This window comes from Hevea brasiliensis, chromosome 1, assembly GCF_030052815.1.
Source record: "Hevea brasiliensis isolate MT/VB/25A 57/8 chromosome 1, ASM3005281v1, whole genome shotgun sequence".
Taxonomy (NCBI): Eukaryota; Viridiplantae; Streptophyta; class Magnoliopsida; order Malpighiales; family Euphorbiaceae; genus Hevea; species Hevea brasiliensis.
In genome coordinates, this window is record NC_079493.1 from 118,133,358 (window position 1) to 118,153,510 (window position 20,153).

Consider the following 20,153-nt stretch of genomic DNA (forward strand, 5'->3'; position numbering starts at 1 on the left):
TCCATGGGACCCTGTGCCATAAAGGACTGTTCCTGTACTGGGGTTGGCTGCTCCTCTACTTGAGCAGCTCTAGGCCTCCTACCCCGCCTCCTCGGGGCAGGCGCCTCATCCTGTGCCGACACCTCGTCAGGCACATCTGGTTCTGGTGCAGTGGCAGCTCTCCTGCTTCTACGCATTTTCCTGAAATTCAGCAGCATTAGCCCACAACATTCAAAACTGCACATTATACAGCTCTATAGACTCATATTTATACATAACATATGGAGCAGAAACTAGAAGCAAAGATGACAATGCAAGACGAATGTGGACCCTATATTTCCGCATGTGACTCCTATTAGACTCTTCCCAACACTTTAGACAACATTCCCTAAGAATCTGGAGCCTAAGCTCTGATACCAATTGTAACGACCCAGCCCAGCCCAGTCAGTATTGTCCGCTTTGGCCCGTGGGCCTCACGGATTTGTCCCTTGGGAGGTTTCGCTCCCAAAAGCGCCACACCAGTTTAGGGTGACCCCACATATATGGCCCAGATTCCCTTCTCCCATTTCCGATGTGGGACGGGCGGCACCTGCAGGCGTTACGTATCGCCGTCCCCACAGTCCGTTACAACCCACCAGCTTCCGCTGGGGGCGTCCTCGCACCCACTCGTACTGGAGGGAGTCCGGCTCTGATACCACATTTGTCACGACCCAACCTATGGGCCGGACCGGCACTAGGACCTGGGCCAGCCTAAAGCCCTCGAGGCCCGTAGTAAGCCTTAACTATTCATTAACCCAACTCTAAGGCCCATTTGGGCCCAATTTCAAGAAAACAAACGGACAGAGTCCGGCCATAAAATGGACTTTCCAACGGGGAGTTTTTGACTCACCCGACCTGTAAACACAATAAATACTCAATTGGGGAGCTCAGCTCACCCTCCACATACTCATCAACATAAAATAAATGGGAGCTCAGCTCCCTCATCCAATCCATCAACATGCATAATATATTTAAGTTTACAGGTTCAACATGATAAAAATATTACAGACCGAATTCAAATAAATACTGCTAACACATGCGGAAATTCTAGGAGTAATTAAAATTACACAATATTGATAAACAACCTGCGAAGTATAAAAGCGAGTTAATCTGAATAAAATATCCTCCTGCGGCCTGTAAAAATTTTTGAACAGGAGTGAGCGTTCGACTCAGAGAGTAAAATATCAATCTTAACTATAATCTCTATAACTATCTGAAACTAATGCAACCTGTAGAGTGAAATGCAACATCAACATCATATTCACATCATAGCATCAAAAAGGTAATTTGGAGCACTCACACACCCTGTAACATCATTCATAGTATATGGGTGCTGATCCCCTATCTGACTCTCTTAAATCCAATCTGTGCGTGAAGAACTCACTCGGACTTCCACTTAAATACCAAATCGGGGTCCCAGTGAAGAACTCAAGCCGTGTCTACCCGAAGGACCGGTCCCAGAAGAACTCAAGCCGTGTCTACCCGTCCTATCCATAGTCCACACCACATCACACGCACGCCAACGCACGCACACTGCTCCAAATTACCACAACAATACTCATGGCACATTAACAGTTATCAATGCAACATAATTCGTGCCTAGAGTTTAACTACATAAATATATGCATATAAGTGATGCATGGACATGCTGAACATATAATAATATCGAAATTACAGTTAAAATTAATATTTTACTCACAGACTTGACGACAATCACTGTGGCGGCTGGGCGGAGGAAGAAGGTCATGGCTCACTGACAATTACATTACATTTATTTAACACAAATGACTCAATACAAATAAAGAAAAGACCAAATCGTCCTAAGTCATGCCGAAAATCGTGAGTCTCCCTATACCTAGGACCTACCCAACCTGCAAAAGGGCTCAAAACACACTTCTATATCCACAATCCATATATCCACAACTCAATCACATCACACAGCCCATCCTGGGCCCATCAAATCAATCATTCATCACAATATGGAAAAATTTTAATTTAGTCCTTATAATTGATCATTTTTGCAAAAATTGCCCAAACAAGCTCTAAAAATTATAAAACTTTGCCCCGCGGTCCTTAGCAATATTACTAAGCTATTGCAAAAAGAATCGTAATTTTCTAAGCTACCACGAATATTTTATGAATTTTTAATCATATTTAAGCACTAGAAAATTACGAAAAAGCAAGGTTCGGGTTTACCTTTGCCGATTCCGACTTCGGGAACGCGCTCGGGATGCCTGACAATGGTGGGGTAGCCAAAACCTCGATCCAATTCGGAGACTTTTCCGGTGGTAGTCATGTTCGGAAATTCACAGATCCGGACAACTGTCGAATTTCCGCGAATTGAGGATACCTACACGAAGCCCAATAATAATATATAAAAAATCAGGGGTGTTACAATTATAATAAAATGCTATTTAATTAAAATAAATTACCCTTTATTTTACTTAATTAAAAAAAAAAAGAAAATGAGTTATTAAGATGAGTTTTAAAAATTAATAATTATTAGATTAAATTTTATATATAAATACATACATTTACAATACATTTTATACACTTTAATTATTCATATATTTAATTATGTATAAATTCAAGCACATACATAATTATTATTAAAAAAACTCATTTTCATATAAAATTCAACTTAAATTAAATGGATACATTCTATAATTGTAATATTAAGTTAATTAGATAGGTTAATCTCAATTTCGCTTGCAAAACGTCAAGTCAGTTAGATAGGTTAATCTCAATTTCGCTTGCAAAACGTCAAACTCAATTTCGTATGCAAACAATTTAATCTCTTCATTAGCTTAGAAGTTAGAACCTAATTGAGATTGAGATTCAAACTTTCTCTTTAGAAAAATACTATTTTTTTACCATTTAAAATATTATTTAAAATTTATAAAACTTAGTTGAGCTTTTTTTTTTTTTCTCAAGCTTTTCCTGAAAGTTTAGAGAAAATTACAATTAAGGTAAAATTCTTTTTACTTTCTGCAGGAATCAGGAGATTAAATATAACTGTAAGAAGAATACTTAACTAATAACTAACTCACTTCTTAATTTTCAACCCCTTCAGTCACTACGAGCGTCCCCAATCAGTGCAATGAAATGTGCCTATTTATCTATCCCTTGACTCGAAACGTGAGCAGATTTTAAAAAGGAATTTAGAGTGTCTGAAGTAGAGCCAAGAAGATCTCTTAATGCCTTTTTTTTTTTCTTCTCATTGAAATTATTTTAAAAAGATTTGCCATGGTAAAAAAGAAAGAGATAACAAGCACACTTGAAGAGTACAGTACAATAAAGAATTGTATGCTGAGTACAACAAAGAATTGCATGCCGCGTTTAGAAATGGTTAATCGCCCCCGAAAAAAAATATATTGATTCCCTTCTAACTAGTTGGACCGTATGCGCAATAAAAGGAGATTGGTAATCTTCTTCTTTCACTTTTATGCTTTCTAAATCAAGTTTCAAGTAATTGGGAGGGATCCAGAAGTGGGGTAACATAATCAAAAGAAGAAGTCATAAACAGAACTGATTTAGGTTCAGATCCTCTCAAGGGCTTGTTATTCAGGATTTTTCAGGAAAAAAAAAAAAACAATAGAAAGATGCATGATAGAAGAAAAACTATGAGGTACCGTGCTGTTTCATTATTTGCTGCAAAAATAAATTTGAGAAAAACCAATTAATTTTTTTTTGCCTTTCTTTGTAAAATGCCATACTAGGCTAGTGCCCTCCATATCCATTGAATTGGGAAACATATATGGCAACCTTTACTTGCTTAACAATCACAACCTATGGCAAACTCAACTCAGAATGCAGTTGAAACAAAGCACGTATTTGGTAGACATATCATGTTTCGGTTTATATCTTTTACTAAAAGACATCAGGATGGAAACGTCCTGGGATGGGGCTGCTTTGCTGGGCCTGTCTCAAATGCATCATCAATGCATAGTTATTCACCTGTAAGCAAAACCATCAATGGCAGACTCGTTAGGATGACCAAAAATTGAACTTAATTTTCTTTCCGCATATAATTTAATGCATCTATATCTTTTTTTCCCCTCTTCCATGCCACTGGTACAGGCTTAACAAACTTGGCAAAGCCATAACAAGAGATGGAGCAGAGAAAGCCAAAAAAAAAAAAAAGGTTTATAAAAGTTTTGATTCTGACCTCAAGAGTTTTCAACTGTTGTTGATATTGTGATGCCAACTGCTGCAATTCTCGATGTTTATCCTCAAACTCTTTCTGACGTTCATGCTGGATAGCCACAGCTCTCTTTAGGATGGAGTTCTCTTGCATCAGCACTTCGATATGCTCTTTTAGCATCAAGTTTTCCTGAAATAGAAAAGCAGTACTCATATATGCATAGAAAAATATGTTGTCTAATCAGTGTTATCAAGGTGAAAGCTGACAAGGTGGGCCTTAGGCGAGAGGCAAGAGGTGAAGCAAGGGCCTTTTTAAAGCGAGGCACCATAGTTTAAATTGACGAAATTTTACACACACACACACACACTCTCTTTTAACATAAAAATTCATACTTTTAACTAGTTTAATAGGTAAAAAAAAAAAAAAACACATTAAAAAGAAAAAAATTATTTGCACTGTGTCTACTTCAATTAATAGGACCTAAACCATTTTAAAATTAAATACCATTAGCAAATACATAATACTCATTTAATAAAAATCATATCACAATTGACAATACCTATTTATCCTAAACCAAGAGGAGCTAACCATTTTAAAATTAACAATACCTATTTATCCTAAACCAAGAGGAGCTAGCCATTTTAAAATTAAATAACCACTTGCAAATACACAATACCCATTTAATAAATATCATATCACAATTGACAACACATAATACTCGTTTATCCTAAACCAAGTGGAGCATATCAAACCTCCAATTAATAGGACCTAAACCATTTTAAAATTAAATTAAATAACCATTCGAAATGAGACTCACAATATCCATTTAATAACAATCATATCACAATTGACAATAACAAACTGCATATCACAATACAATACTCGTATAAAAACAATGAAAAAATAAATTAAAAAAAACAAAAGTGTTGCTGCTGTATAATTAAAAATGGCATGACAGCGTATGTGAGAGGAAAGCATAGAAGAAGAGAGGAGAAGAAGAGAAGGAAAAAAAAAAGTGAAAAAAAAAAAAAAGAAAACGCAGGAAAAGAAGTAAGAGAGGAGAAAAAATGGCATGACTGAATGGGCAGGTGAGAGGGGAGAAGAAGTATTGAAGAAGAGTAGAGGAAGTATTGAAGAAGAGTAGAGGAGAGGAGGAGAGAAAGGAAGGAATAAATACCTGATATGCTCCAAGTCTGAAGGTAGTGTGAGTTGAAGTGTTAGTTTAGGGTTTTTTATTTTTATTTTTTATTCTGTTTAAAAAAAAATTTTTTAGAAAAGGGAAAGTTGACACTATTTCGCTCAGGCGTCACCTTGGCCGCCCCACGCCTCTCGCCTCAGCACTCTCAAGCGCTTGCCTCTTTCAAGTTGACTCATCTCAGCGGGGAGGACTCACCTCGCCTCGCCCTACCTAGCGCCTTTTTTTGCCTTTGACAACACTATGTCTAATGACACAAATTCAAGATTTTTCCTTCAATTTTACACATTTTTATAATGTGGTACTTGTACAATAATTTCATATAACTAAGTCCTCCAACAATAGAACTTGTGAGTTGTGACAATTTAAAGCTTTCAGTCAACTAAATTTTTGTTCAGTTCTAAACTAAATTGTTAACAAATTGGCTAAAAGATTAAAAAAGATGCCAAAAATATACACAGAGTCTCCTACTAAGGAGCAAAGAATTCTTAGACAAAGAATGTCTAAACTATACTTCTAAGGAAAATATCACTTACTAACTTCTAACCATGATTTAATTTGAATTCCGAAAGAATGTTCCCATTATAATATTTGTATTCATTGCAAATAAAAGGCCAAAAGGCTAATTTAGCCCTCCAACTTCACCGTAAAAGTTAATTAAGATCTCATATTTCAACTTGGCTCAATTATAACCTTATAAAGCCCGAGGTTAACCAATTGAGCCCTATTCTCCTTAAATTACAGCACAAATGGTATGTGAAACCAACATAAATTGGTTCAATATGACATCCATTATCTATAACACATCTTAAAGGTGGAGAAAATAAAGATCCTCAAATTTTAAACATTAACCTTAATTTGGAGATTTTTTTTTTATATATATCTTTAATGCTTGTTTTAGATTATAAAAATTATATTAGGCTAACATTCCTACATTTCAACTGCCAACTGTACATTGATTTGAAGAAAATAGAGCTTAATTGCTCAATGTCAAACTCTGTAAGGACCTAATACAGCCAAATAAAAATATGAGTCTAATTGACTTTAGTGACAAGGTTGGATTATTAATTTGGACTTTTAGCCTGAGTAAAATCAATTAGCAACTGCTGACTTAAAAGTTCCCTCTTTCCTCCTTCCTCAATACTTCTGCCTCAATCATATTGATAATGACACCATAACCATAAGAAATATTAACCACAAGAAATATTTCAGGCTAACCATAAGAAATACAATGGATTGACCTTTAACTTTCTTCAAGAAGATGAAAGAACACTACCATAACACTTCTATTCTACTAGTTATTTTCTAGCACATAGGTGAGAGTAGACATGTACCTAACTGTAAACGGTTAATGCTGGCTAGTACTTAGCAGGGGAAGGTAATTAACAGAGAAAAAGAACAACTCGTTTAACCATCCTTTTGATTTGTTGGAAAAAGGAAATGAGACAAACAATTCAATCCATGAAAAAGGTAAGGCCATCCTAAGGTCCCCATAGGCATTTCTCTAAGTTGTTCACATTAACCAAATGTTGAAGACTAAAGAGGTCAAGAAATGGCAAGTTCACCACAGTTATATTTATAGCTATTATGCAAATAAAGACTATCACCAACCTTAGCATTCAAGTAGTGCAGCATCAACGACTGAGCATTATGTCTATAAAAAGAAAGGTCTGTAGCACAAATAGATACCTTCTGTACACTCTGTTCTGTATCTTCAGCAGCATGCTTACTGATAGACCTCTCCAAAATCTCCAGCACTCTTGAGGCACGGGCTCTGGCATCATCAACACTTGTAGCACTCATCATTTCCCTTACAAACAAGTCCACCCACTCTGCACCATTCACAGGAAGGTTGCTTGGCATTGATTTATTGTCAGAAGCAATAGCATCTCCATCATTGGGCAGTGTACCTGGCAATTGTGCAAGCAGCTGTGACATTCATTTTTCATTTATTTGACATTAAACAAACTAAACAATAAAGCATGTAGGAGACACTGTAAGCAACAACTCAGCTCCAATGATAATGCCATTCAAAGCCAAATGCAGCTCCTATTACAACAATAAACTGTTCAAGAGAATGCATCTTCACAAGCATGCCACACAACTAAAATTGATCATGTCCACGACAAGCCAATCCAACTTTTAGAGAGGATAGGAGACAAATAAATCATATATCTAATTGTTTGGTGAAATTATATTCCTTGACCGAGGGAGAGATTGCTAGGAGAATAAAATAAACCCAGAATTATATTTGTAAAGCCAGAGAAAAATATACCTACAAGACATGCAAGATACATGCTTTGAATGGAAGATATCAAAATGTTCAAACTCCATTTTACAATGAACAGGATTAAAAACATGTCATGTGAATAAAACAAAGCCAGAATTTATGAAAATTAAAATGAATTCAGTTCCTATCCCTAGTTAGTGGTTACTAACAAATGCAAGTGATGTCAACAAAAATATAACTTCATATTAAACTGCAAACGATTCAAATGAAAGAGAGAGAGAGAGAGAGAGAGAGAGAGAGAGAGAGGGAGAGAGAAGAATCTGTATTCATACTGTTGGCACAGTTTTCTATCTACATGTAATGAATTAACATACCTTGCTCCACATTTATGCTAGCTTCTTCAGCAGAACCTGAATTATGCTCAGCAGATTCTAAACAGTGCTCATTCAGGCTCTTGATGGCAGAGTCCAAATCATTACAAGATTCTTCCAGTGCCCCCTCAAGAAGCTGCAAGTTTATAATATAACACTATTAGTGATGTCGATATTTTGCCACCAAAAGGTCCCAATTGACTATATATATCTGAACAAGACAATAAAGGAGAAGGAAAAATCATGTCAATCATAGTGAAACCAAAAAAAAAAAAAAAAAAGATTAACAAAAATGAATATTAAACATAAGTGAAGAATATATGAAATTTGGACATGACGTTTGGACGCAGATGCACTGCATGTGTACCAGTATTTCAATAGATGAGATTGCAACAACAACAACCACTAAAATAGATGACATGAAACAGTACCTCACCAATCACTGCCTCCAAAGCCCATAACAGTTAAAGAGTAAACGACTGATTTGAAAAAAATATTTGTGCTATCACTACAAATAAATGTGAATTGCAAGATGACATAACAGTACATTACAAAAACTATGTGATCAAATAAAATAAAAGCTTGAGCATATTTGAAGTGGAGTTAAATCTTAAATTCCAGAAGGGTTATCCTACCGTCTAAGAAGGACCTAACACTGGATTTCCCTCAAACTCATAAGATATTAGAAAATGGCAGACTTAAACTTGAGTGAAATCCAACTTAATTTAAAGGGCCAAAACTAATAGATTTCCAATAAAGTTTTTACACACAACTACAACAGAAATCACCATGTCAATTAGAAGCCTAACAATGTAACAATACAAGTTATGTCAATAAATTCTCCATCTCTCATCAATATAAACCCACTCTACTCATGAGACTAGATTCCAACATATAAGAAAACAAAACACTGCATAGATTATCCACTATACTCACGCTATCGGTTTCTCTAGAGAGAGAGAGAGAGAGAGAGAGAGAGAGAGAGACCAGAGAATCGAGGTGCGGGAAAAGAACTTTGAGCTGATGGAGAGGCGAGGGAGGAGAGAAGCGAACAGGGGAAGTAGAAGAGGAACTGCAGCGCAGCCTTTTGGGAACGGAAGGCGAGGGAAGGTCCTCCAGAAAAAAGGATCTCTTGCTTCCGCAAACTACCGCTGACATTTTCCGGCAAATTCTAGGGTAGGCTGATCGAGTTTGGCTTGTGGATTAGGTCTGTTGGTTCTGCTTTTGGGTAATGGGGTTTTATTTTTTGTATGCAATGCGTGTATATACATATAGCGCTGATGACGGTGAAGAAGAAGAAAAGCGGTGGCATTTTTTAAAAGGACAAGATGGGCGCGTGGATGTGTTTTTCTGGTACTTGGGTTTTCCAAATTCCGGGGGCATGAAACGATGACGTTTTTATCCTTGAATAGTAAGTATACTCAATTCCTTTTAATAAACATCAAAATAATGAATACTCTCTTCTTTAACTAATTTTTACATTATTAAATTTTTAAATATCAAATTCTTAATACTTAAAAATTTATTTAAAAAATTTATTTTTAATATGCATAATTTTTTTAATACATTGATGTCAGAAATTTTTTTTTTTAAGATCTGCCACTGTCCCAACCCATATTTCTATCCTTATGCGACTTCAAATTTCCTTGTTTCTCTGATCATTTCCTTTTATATTTCATTATCCTAGGCATTTGTATGTCATTTCTATTCCTTCCCTCATTTGCTGTCTTTGCTGGTAAAGAATGAGTCCTTACAAGATTAGTACTCAACACTGCTACTATCTCTTGGCTGGGTTTAATTAATGAGATCTGGAACTGAAGATGATAGAGTGAGCTTTGTAGCTCTTGGATCAGGCTTAGCTCAACAACATCTATTTATGTTTCTTTACATACTTTTATGAATCGCTGACGTGAATCTTTGCAATAAATCTATGGGGAAATGATTGCTCATAGACGTGTGGTGATGTTGTTGTTGGTGAGGTTCCTCATTGGATTACATCTGGAATTTGAAGTGAAAAAATTTCATAATAGTTTAGTGATATCCATATGAGGAAATTTGATTAAAAAGTAAAATTTGAGCATAAAATTGTACATAAGGAAGAGATGAATTCAAAATCAAGAAGTTCACTTCAAAAAAAAAGAAAAACTTTTTTCTCAGGTAACTGGAGATTTAGATCATTCCCAAGGAGCGATCTCAACCGTGAGTCATTGACAATTCCTTTCCTCTTTTGCGGTGATTCTCTGGCTACTCTCTCCATATGATACTATTTCTGTTCCCCGTTTTTTTATGATTTCCAATTTGAATGTCATGTCAGGCACTCAAGGAAGAAATATGGACTCCTTGAGAAACACAAGAACTATGTCGTACGTGCAAAAGTTTTCCACAAGAAAGAGGAAACTTTAGGGGTAGTGTAGATTTGCTCTGTGTAATTTTTTGTTTGTTGCTTGTGATTTGATTTATGTTCATTCTGCATTTGCCTGTTTTGTAGAGGCTCAAGGAGAGGGCTGCTTCCAGGAATTCTGATGAATTTTACTTCAAGATGACTAAAACTAGAACTGTCCACGGCGTTCATAGACCAGAGTGACATATTCTCTCACATTTGTTCTCATTTACTTACTCTCATTTTGTTCCTTATTATTTTATTTATTTTTTATTCACTTGGTCTTTCCATTTTCTTTTAGGAGCCAAGCAAATAAATACACTCACGAAGAACTAATGTTGATGAAGACAAAGGATATTGGGTATGTTCTTCAGAAACTGCCAAGTGAAAAGAAGGTGGGTGATTGATAAAATTGCTGTTTTATATCGGAATTCAGGATAATTCGGGTTTGGAAGACTTTCTGTTATGTCATAGCAATGATGAAAATTATGTTATTTTATTGCAGAAAATTGAAAAACTGACCGCCACATTGCACTATCTTGATAGTCAGCCATCAACAAAGCATATTTACCATGTTGGAGACAGGTTTGACCTTCCTAATCTCTTATTGTTGTCAGAACGTTGTCATATTCTCTATTGACCTCACGCAAAAAGAAAGAAAACAAAATGTTTATCAGTTATTTTTAATCATATGACAATTCCTTCTTTGCTGTTTACATGATTGGGCAGCATATCATGGGTGTGTTTTAAACTCTTGAACTTTCATGAGGCTCAAAATTTAAAAGTCTAACTTTGTTATTGCGAGCAGAAGAAATTAAAAACATCTTTTTTTTTTTTTTGGGTGCAATTTACCTTGTACTTGCCATTTTCGATTTTCCTTGCTTAGATAGCTTGTCTCACTTTACTTGGCATTTATCTTTGATATAATATATATGTGTATATAAACATACTGAGCAGTCACATCTGTGATTTTATGTAATCCTTAATTATCATCTTTTGAGTGAGGTCCACTTTCCATGGAAGGTCACCTCTTCATACATTTGTGACAGTATCGGTTTCTTATGTGTTAATTGAGTGAATCCATGGGCAATGTACATTTCTTATGTGTGTATATGCACATAAGTGCATGTGTTTGCATTTCGTGGAATTGGACAAAATATGTGTATTGTTAGTAGGGATGGGGAATTGGTTTCAAACAAAGCTATAGTGCAGAAAAAAGATCCATGTAGCCAACACCAACTACTTTGGCATTAAGGTTTAGTTGTTGTTGTATTAGTAAGGATGGGGCTGAATGATTTTTTTATCATGCCTATGTTTGAGACTTTGTTAAAAACTTCACAAGAAAAATCAGTTATAGAAATGAAAAGGATGGAGTGGATAATGGTATGAGTCAGCAAGCAACTATTGGCTTTATTACAACTTTTTATGTTCTAGAAGTTCTCTAAACTAGCTCTTTTTTACTCAATGTTGAATATGATTAGACGAGAGAATCCTGCTTGATTAAATTTTGCAATCATTCTCTTGATATATTTTAATTGTTTGGTGTAGTAAAATATTTTATTTTCACAATGTACTTCTCCCTTGCTAATTCATTACCGCGGGTTTCTTTTCTTGAATTTTTGTTGTTAGATGACTGTAATTCTATGTTAGCTTCTTAATTTTGTTCATTTGTGTATCTTGCAGGGAGGTAAAGAGTTGAAGTCATGGTCTTCAGAAAATAAAATTGTGTCTGCTTTTGGGGATGTCCCTGGTGACATTAAGAGGTAAAAATGACTTGTGTATTGAAATATAAATCCCACTTTCAAAGGAGGACAAAAATGTACAATCTGACTGATCACTTCAAGAATTTAATCAATTTGATGCTTGGAGATCGCTCTCCCTCGCATTAGACACACACATCCCTCCTCCTCCTTGCCCCTTTCTTCAAAACCCTCCCCAACTGGAAGAGAGGTTTTTTTTTTATTAAGGGGGGGATTGATCTCATGTCAAATCAATAGCTTTTGCCAAATTGTTGACACCTCCTCAAGGTTTTAATTTAAGCTGCTATTAAGGATTGTATTTAGCATGGATTTAGAAAGGAGAATGCAATGGGTTGCATTTCTATAAGATTCACAATGTGTTGAATTAAAAATAATTTTTATTGAATTTCTCATGTTAAGTTGCATAATTATGCCTGTTTTCAGTTGTGATCTCATTCATGCATGCAAGAAATGAATCAGGGCAGGAGGACATTCATTTCTAGCATTCAAGTATTCAACAGATAACTACTGAAGCTTACTTTTATGACAGAATGAGCCAATGGAATGAATTCTTTTGGAAAATATTAGTGAAATAATTTTCTTGTTTGTACTTCTTTCAATTGAATATAGGGCATTCTATGGGATGGGACCCAAATAATCCTTGGGATGAAACTAGGAATTGAAGTGTGGGAATATAAGATGGTGATATTAATAAGAATTCCGGTCTTTCTTTTTTTTTTTCTTCCAACTCAAAACTTTGCTTCCTTAACTCACCTAACCAAGTAGAAATGGTTTGTTTGCTTGATGAGCTCTTCCTTCAGGATTCACTGACCTTCCCCAACCCAAAACAAGGATGTTTCTTGATTCAAATGGAATGTTTATTGTGTTAATCAGAAATCTATGGAATCTTTCCTGCAGTGAGATGGGCCAGTTACATTAATGTCATAATTTCTTATTTTTATGACCAGGAAAACAGCCAGTTTCTACAGAGAGCTAGAGCCAGGAAGAACAGAGTAAATCAGCTGGAGAAACTATATGGCATTGCGGAAGGAATTACAGGTATCAATGTTTCAAACTTGTCTTGCTTTAATATGATTGTTTTGTTTGGTTTGTTTATGCACTGATGTTTGACGTAAAAGATACTTCTTAACGATGATCAGATAAAGGGTCAAAAGCGCAAACTCTGTGAAGATGAGAATGTCTGCCCTTCTTCCAAATCAGTGTATAGATGACAATCAGAAAGAAAGCAGTGAATTCTGTCAACTTGTTTATATAAGTCTATTTAGAGTTGTAGTTGCGAATTTTTCCATGAGAATTGATTCTTTTGAGAGGTAAAAGGAAAAAAATTCTTATGTTGGTTCACTTTGACAATATGAGCTCTGTATCATTGTCAGCTGAGGGAATTGATGAGCCACTTGATCTGGTAGAATGAAATGACGATAGCATTCAAATGTACCCTCTGCATTTCTAGGTTTTTTACATTTAAACCATTTAAGCCATTCTTTTGTACAAGAGTTTAACCCAAAATCTTTTAGAGTGAAAAAAGAGAATTCATATAGCCGACCCTTTCTAGATAAAGACTTAATTAAGTTGAGTTTTGTACAAGAACTCTATCATAATTTTTGACATATGATTGCTAGTATTTTTATTCAACCCTAAATTGGCAGAAGAGATTCAATACATATTTAATTGTGGTTAAGGAGTTTAAATTTCCAGGTGACCTGTCTCATAATTTGGATTTATTTTTAAGTCTTTGGTGTTCCTTAACAAGCCTATTACCACTTTCAGGCAGTACACTACTTTCATCCTCCAAGTGACCATGTTAGAGTAATTATCACACACAGTTATAAGTGTTTATGTAAAAGTTACTAAACTTTAATTTCTTTTATAAATTTACGAAGTTTTAATTTGATTTCATAAAAATCATTATACCAGAAATTAAAAATTTTCAACTATTTTAACATTTTCATGTCGGCAAGTTGCGTCATAAAGTGAACTAATCAAGTTTCACATCTCATCTTGCTGTTCAATACTAGGTCACCGCCTAGGAATATTGCTTATGAAGAAGTGAATTTTGAAATTTGGCAATTTGATTTAACGGAAGGTACATCACAAACTGTACTACGTGCATAAAACTGAAAGCCTAAATGCATCTTCTTGACAGTTATATCAAGGGAGAATTACACCAAAAGAAGAAGAAGAATAAGAAATAACTATCAGAAAGCAAGTAGGCTTTGTTCAAAGCGGTGGAGAGGAGCACATAATGGGGGGTTTCAGTTTTAACTGTGCACAATTAATTCTGTAAACTGGAGAAAGAAAGTGAATTTATCAGGATGAACATTAGTTATAATGGCTGGTGCAATTTATCCAGAAAATTTAAGCGTTGATGTTTACTGGATTCAACTAAGCCTTAATCCTAATGGTTTAAGCTTTTTGCATCAAGGAAACATGGAAATATGCCAGATCAATTCGTTTACTGACGCGGCTCCACAAGAATGTATAGTGGCTTCCCATTTAGCCTGAACTGTCCCTGCAACAAGACAACATCCATTTCGGTGAGTTCATGATAAGAAGTAACTAGAAAGATCTTTGAAGCATATGTAGCCAGAAAAGTCATGTCCACAACAATATTGCCAGCCATTGTTTTGCCAACAGAACACCTGCGTAGATATTAACTTAATACATCCAAAATTATAAGGAAACCATACACTAGAAGGGGAAGAAAAGAAGCAGCCAAAGTTTCTGCCAGGAGATTGAAATGACATCGATGTAAAAAACCTATTGCCATTACCTTAAACTCAGGCAGCCCAATAACACACGCGCATTCAACAACTTCAGCTCCGACGCGTTCTAGTAAATGGCGAATCCAAATATATAAACATTTAGCCAGGAACTAGAACACTAACAGAAAAATATAAGTGTTGAAAAGAAACTGAAGAAGAAACTACCAGTACTTTCAAAGCTTACCTAATAGTCTTATTGCTGCAGAGAGTGTTCCACCAGTAGCAACTAAATCATCAATGATTATAGCACGTTCCCCATGTTTAACAGCTCCAACATGCATCTCAAGACAATCGTTTCCATATTCAAGTACATATTCTTCAGAAATGACTTCTCCTAGATATTCAAATACTGAAGGTCTAACACAGTTTAACTTGATGATAAGCAGAATGTACTGAGCATTTGAACACGATTAATGAAAATGGGCACGGAAGAGAAGAAATTTCCAATTTTTTTATGATCCCATTTCCCTAATTCTATAACAAAGAATGAAATAGGACAATCTTCACCACCATTCAACCATTATACTACCTATTTGGCCATTCTTGTTTTCTGAGAGACAGAGTAGCAAGACTTTGAAGCAGTTTAAAAGGGAGGTTACAATTCTCTCTCTCTCTCTCTTAAATTCACAAATAAGATCAAATTCCTAATGCATTCCAAAGATCATCTAAGAATTTCTCCATGTACTGAATTCTAAGAGAATCAGATCCAATCCTGAAGTTTTTCTTAAACAAAGGGCATCTTCATCACATTTTAGCAAAATCATATACAAGAACTTCTACCCCAGATTTTGCTATATCATCTAGTTTAATAGTAGCAGAATTCATATAATAACATACCAGGCAATTTACTCGGTTTACTCAGAGGAACAAACTTAGCACCAATAGCTAATGCAATTGAAGGGCCAAACAGAAAACCTCTGGCTTCCACTCCTAGAAAAACATCTTCACATTGTAACAAACATCAAGGAATATGCAGAAAGATGATCATATTTGGCCACTACTGGTTCCACATTAGAAGGAAACGCTAACAAGCCAAAGCATCCAGTTCGAGAGATCATCATGGCTTTATTATTATCAATGGAATAAAGAATAAGAGGTACATTGTAATGTTCATAATTCATTGAGAGATATCCAAATAATATTCTGATTTTGATAAATATTTTTCAAACTTCTGCTGATATTAGATGTTTGGCATTGACATTATATACGTATAGCAACAATTAGGTACTTTATCAGGTGTACTTAGTGATAAAAACACATATGCATAGGAAAAATTCCCAATCTCACCCACTACAAAATATGGAGATCCCATTACACCAACTTTATAAATTTATAAAATGTGTACGTGTATGTGTATGCGAGAGACAGAGAGAGGGAGAGAGAGTACCAGCAACAACAGAGATACCCATATCTCTATAGCGATCAACAAAGATATCTAGAGTGTCTTTATAAGCCTTGTGATCAAGTAACAGTGTGGTTATGTCTTGAAACATAATTCCTGACAAGAATAAGAACCCACAAACTAGAAGAAGAAAGAAGCACAAAAAAACAAAATGCTTTTGCTTCTGCAAGAAAAGAAACAAGCTACCGAAAACCAAAAAACAGTACCTGACTTAGGGAAATGGGGTACTACTCTTATGGCATCTGATATGGCCTTCAATCTTGGGTCTCCTTGTAGACCATGTTCTCCGGCAAACATTTTCTCTCTTTTCTTGGATGGTTACAGTAATTTTTCCAGTAGAGTTGTTTTCTTTCTCCTAGGCAAGAAGAGAGAATGGAAGTGTGATTTAGGTAAGCGTACCTTTCTTGGCCATGGCACCACTGGAGAAGATCCAAGTGTTCAGTGATCACTGCTCAATATTTATAGGCTCTGATCAGCACTAATTATTTGCTTGTTCATTATACAATTTATCGTTTATATCAAATTTTATGTAAACTGAATATATTCATATAGTAAATTTTTTTTAAAAATGCATTCATGCGCTTCACATTATTATAAAATATGCATTCATGCCCTTCACATTATTATAAAATTGTTCATGATTCTTCTAAAAAAGTTGATAGTTATTTTTTAATTAGGCTAAGACTAACTAATTAACTGTGAAATTAGCATGATGTTAGGTGAAAAAGGGACAATTTTAGTTTGTTTAGTAATATTACTTATTTTAATACCGGCTAACAGTTGCACTAACTATTAATTATTAGGTATTAACCGTTAATAGTTGACTGTTAAAATAAAAATATTTGATAAAAATAATTATTAAATTTAAAAATATTGTTTAATTAACCTTAATCAAAACATTAATATAAATATTATAAATAAATAAAAAAATTATTTTAATATTACTTTAAAAACTGTTATTGGACTAAAAGGAATAAAAGTTCAAAAGAATTTTTTAATAAAATTAAAACTTTACGTTTTAAAAAATATAAATATTTATTATGTCAACATATGCATAATATATCTCACATAATAATATGTCACTATTATAATAAGAGTTAAAAGAAAAAAAATATATGTTGAGTTATTTCAGTAGTTAAAATTATATTAATTATGACAGATTTAAATTTGAGTCATATTTTCTCAATTCCTTATTAAAAAATTAATAATTAATTAAAGTAATTCACTAAGAATGTTCAAATAATTCCTTATAATATATTTTTTTATTTCTAATTAAAATTTCATTTTTTTCATGAAAAATAATTTATATTTAAAAAATATTTTTTAAGAAAAATATTTTTTTAAAAAATATTTTATTTTTTATAAAATATTTTTTATTATTCAATTGTAATATTAAATTCATAATATGTGTTTATTTCATGTATATATAAGTGTGTTCACTTAATAAAATTATTAAAATTTTAAAAATATAAAATAATTTTTTCTTTTAAAAATGAAAATTATTTTTTTTAATGATTTAATTTTTTTAATTAAAAATATTTTTTATTAATAATTTTTTTAAATATCTCAAGTATTAAAAAATATAAATATTATTTTTTAATAAAATATTTTATTAAAACAAATAGAACTAAGAAAAGACATATTTTCTTCATTTAAAAAAGTGAAGTAAGAATGTAATTCAACAAGTGAAGCTTAGTAGAGAATCGAAGTGGGTGGTACGAAGATCTCGGCATGCGGACGTGTCAATGTTAGATTACGGAATGTGGACCCCAGGAATGGAATGGCCAAGATCAAATAGCAGGTGTTTTCGACTGTTGGGCTTAGATTTTCTGTAGGGGAAGCAGCATTTGATCATAAATGAGTACGTGCACAACAGTTGCGTGTGCATCTCCGCCGTTTAATTATCACTTGAGATGTCACATTATTCTATTTTTTTCCTTAAAAAAATAAATTCTCTTTTTTTATTTATTTATAATCAAGAAATTCATAAAAAAAGAAATTTAGGCGTTTGTAGAAGGTAATTTATTAATATATTTATTATTAAAATATTAAAAATAATATTAAATATGATTTATAATAAAATTTTTTAAATTAAATAAAAATAATATAATAAAATATTTAATCAAATTAATATAATATAAGTTTATAAAAATTAAAATGAAAAATTGGATCCTTAACTTTTTTTTAACTAATTTATAAATTAAAAAATTATTATAAATAAATTAATTAATTTATATTTAGAGTTTATAAATAAATTTGACTAATTTATAAGTTAAGAAAAATATATTCTAATTTGATTTTAGTAAATTTTTAATTTAAAATATTTTTATAACAATTTATTTGACTAATTGAATTAAAATAATTTATTTATTTTTATATTATATGGAAAATTAATAAAAAAATAATAGTAATTATGACTATAAAAGGCTAAGTCTAAGCTTCAAATTAAGATTGATTGTAAAAGATTAACTTAATGTGATAATATTGATTGTAAAAAAATAGAGTAATAATAATACAAAAAAACTACAATGCTAAAAATATTATACAATCATATTCTATAATTAAAATAAATCACATTTAATTATAATAAAATTCAATTGTTAAGAATTAAAAACTACAAATACATGGAGAGATAGTGTTACTAAATAAAATAAAAATAAATTATATTTATAAATACTATAAAATAAGAAAAATATTATCAAATTAAATAATATTTGATTCAGTTAACAAAAACTTGTTATGTATAAAAATTGAAATCAAATAAAAAGTAATAAATCAATTACAAAACAGAATTCATTGATTGGATTGACCATTTTTTCAATTCAATTTTACTAATTTTAATTAATATTTTTTAATTTTAATTACTAACTCTCTAATTATTTGAACATGCTAACCTCTCTCATCTTGCCTAATCATTCATCAATAGTGATAGGGTTCATTACATTGTAATTTTTCTTAGATTTAAGATCTATTTGGTATTATTGTTAAAGTTGCTGTTAAGAAAAATATTTTTTTAAATATATTAATTAAAAATAATTTAAAATTAAATTTTAACATTCATTTTTTTAAAATAATTCATCATTTTATTGAGATTAAAAAAATAATAATAATAATAATAATAATAATAATAAATTTGATTACAAATATATATTGCTTTTGTGAAATTCCTGAATTTGTCTTACAAAGACAAAGGCATGGGACATATCATACATGCCCTCCAACATCAATCAAAGAAGATTTAGGTCATCAAATATATTGGATTTAATTAATTAGATGTCCAATGACATGTGAATGTGTTCATGGGTTTGATTCTCACTTGAAATTATAGAAGATAGGGTGGTTGGATTTTTTTTTTTTTAAGATTCTGATTGTTATTAAATTCATAATTTTATATTTTATAGATAATTTTAATATTATTTAATTAAAATTTATAGATAAAATTCTTTAATTTGTTTAATTACAAATTTTTTATTTTGGAAGGTAAAATTTTATAAGAATTTAATTTAATTAATTTTTTTAATTTAAAAAAATATAAATCATATATGATATGCGAGAATTAAATTAAATTTTTTTCATTGCAGATTATTTATTTTAAAGGAAGCCTATATAATATTATTATACTAATAATTTAATAAAAATATTTATGTCACGACCCAACCTATGGGCCGGACCGGCACTAGGACCTGGGCCAGCCTAAAGCCCCCGAGACCCGTAGTAAGCCTAACTATTCATTAATTTAACTCTAAGGCCCATTTGGGCCCAATTTCAAGAAATCAACCGGACAGAGTCCGGCCATAAAGTGGGCCTACCAACGGGGAGTTTTTGACTCACCCGACCTGTAAACACAGTAAATACTCAATTGGGGAGCTCAGCTCACCCTCCATATACTCA

General features: G+C 32.8%; 2 protein-coding genes and 1 pseudogene across 9 annotated transcripts; 1 reads left to right on the forward strand and 2 right to left on the reverse strand.

The window, feature by feature from the left end:
* Window positions 1–3,682: 3,682 nt before the first annotated feature.
* LOC110634873 (uncharacterized) lies at window positions 3,683–9,250 on the reverse strand. The gene is made up of 5 exons (XM_021784023.2): window positions 8,946–9,250; window positions 7,962–8,094; window positions 7,047–7,267; window positions 4,187–4,351; window positions 3,683–3,975 (listed from the first exon to the last, which is right to left on the reverse strand). The coding sequence occupies exons 1-5, from the start codon at window positions 9,114–9,116 to the stop codon at window positions 3,889–3,891; spliced, it is 777 nt and encodes a 258-aa protein (XP_021639715.2). The 5' UTR covers window positions 9,117–9,250; the 3' UTR covers window positions 3,683–3,888.
* On the forward strand, window positions 9,214–13,532 carry LOC110634856 (probable U3 small nucleolar RNA-associated protein 11; annotated as a pseudogene).
* Window positions 13,533–14,213: 681 nt separating this feature from the next.
* LOC110634855 (adenine phosphoribosyltransferase 2-like) lies at window positions 14,214–16,753 on the reverse strand. 8 transcript variants are annotated; one of them, XM_021784002.2, is made up of 6 exons: window positions 16,469–16,753; window positions 16,248–16,358; window positions 15,698–15,790; window positions 15,045–15,194; window positions 14,869–14,927; window positions 14,214–14,607 (listed from the first exon to the last, which is right to left on the reverse strand). In XM_021784002.2, exons 1-6 carry the CDS (start codon window positions 16,557–16,559, stop codon window positions 14,551–14,553), a joined length of 561 nt encoding a protein of 186 aa, XP_021639694.2. In that variant the 5' UTR covers window positions 16,560–16,753; the 3' UTR covers window positions 14,214–14,550. The 8 variants fall into 8 exon arrangements, with proteins under 8 accessions (XP_021639694.2, XP_058004809.1, XP_058004802.1 ...); XM_058148826.1 differs by having other exon boundaries at window positions 15,045–15,209; XM_058148819.1 differs by having other exon boundaries at window positions 16,248–16,382.
* Window positions 16,754–20,153: the final 3,400 nt, after the last annotated feature.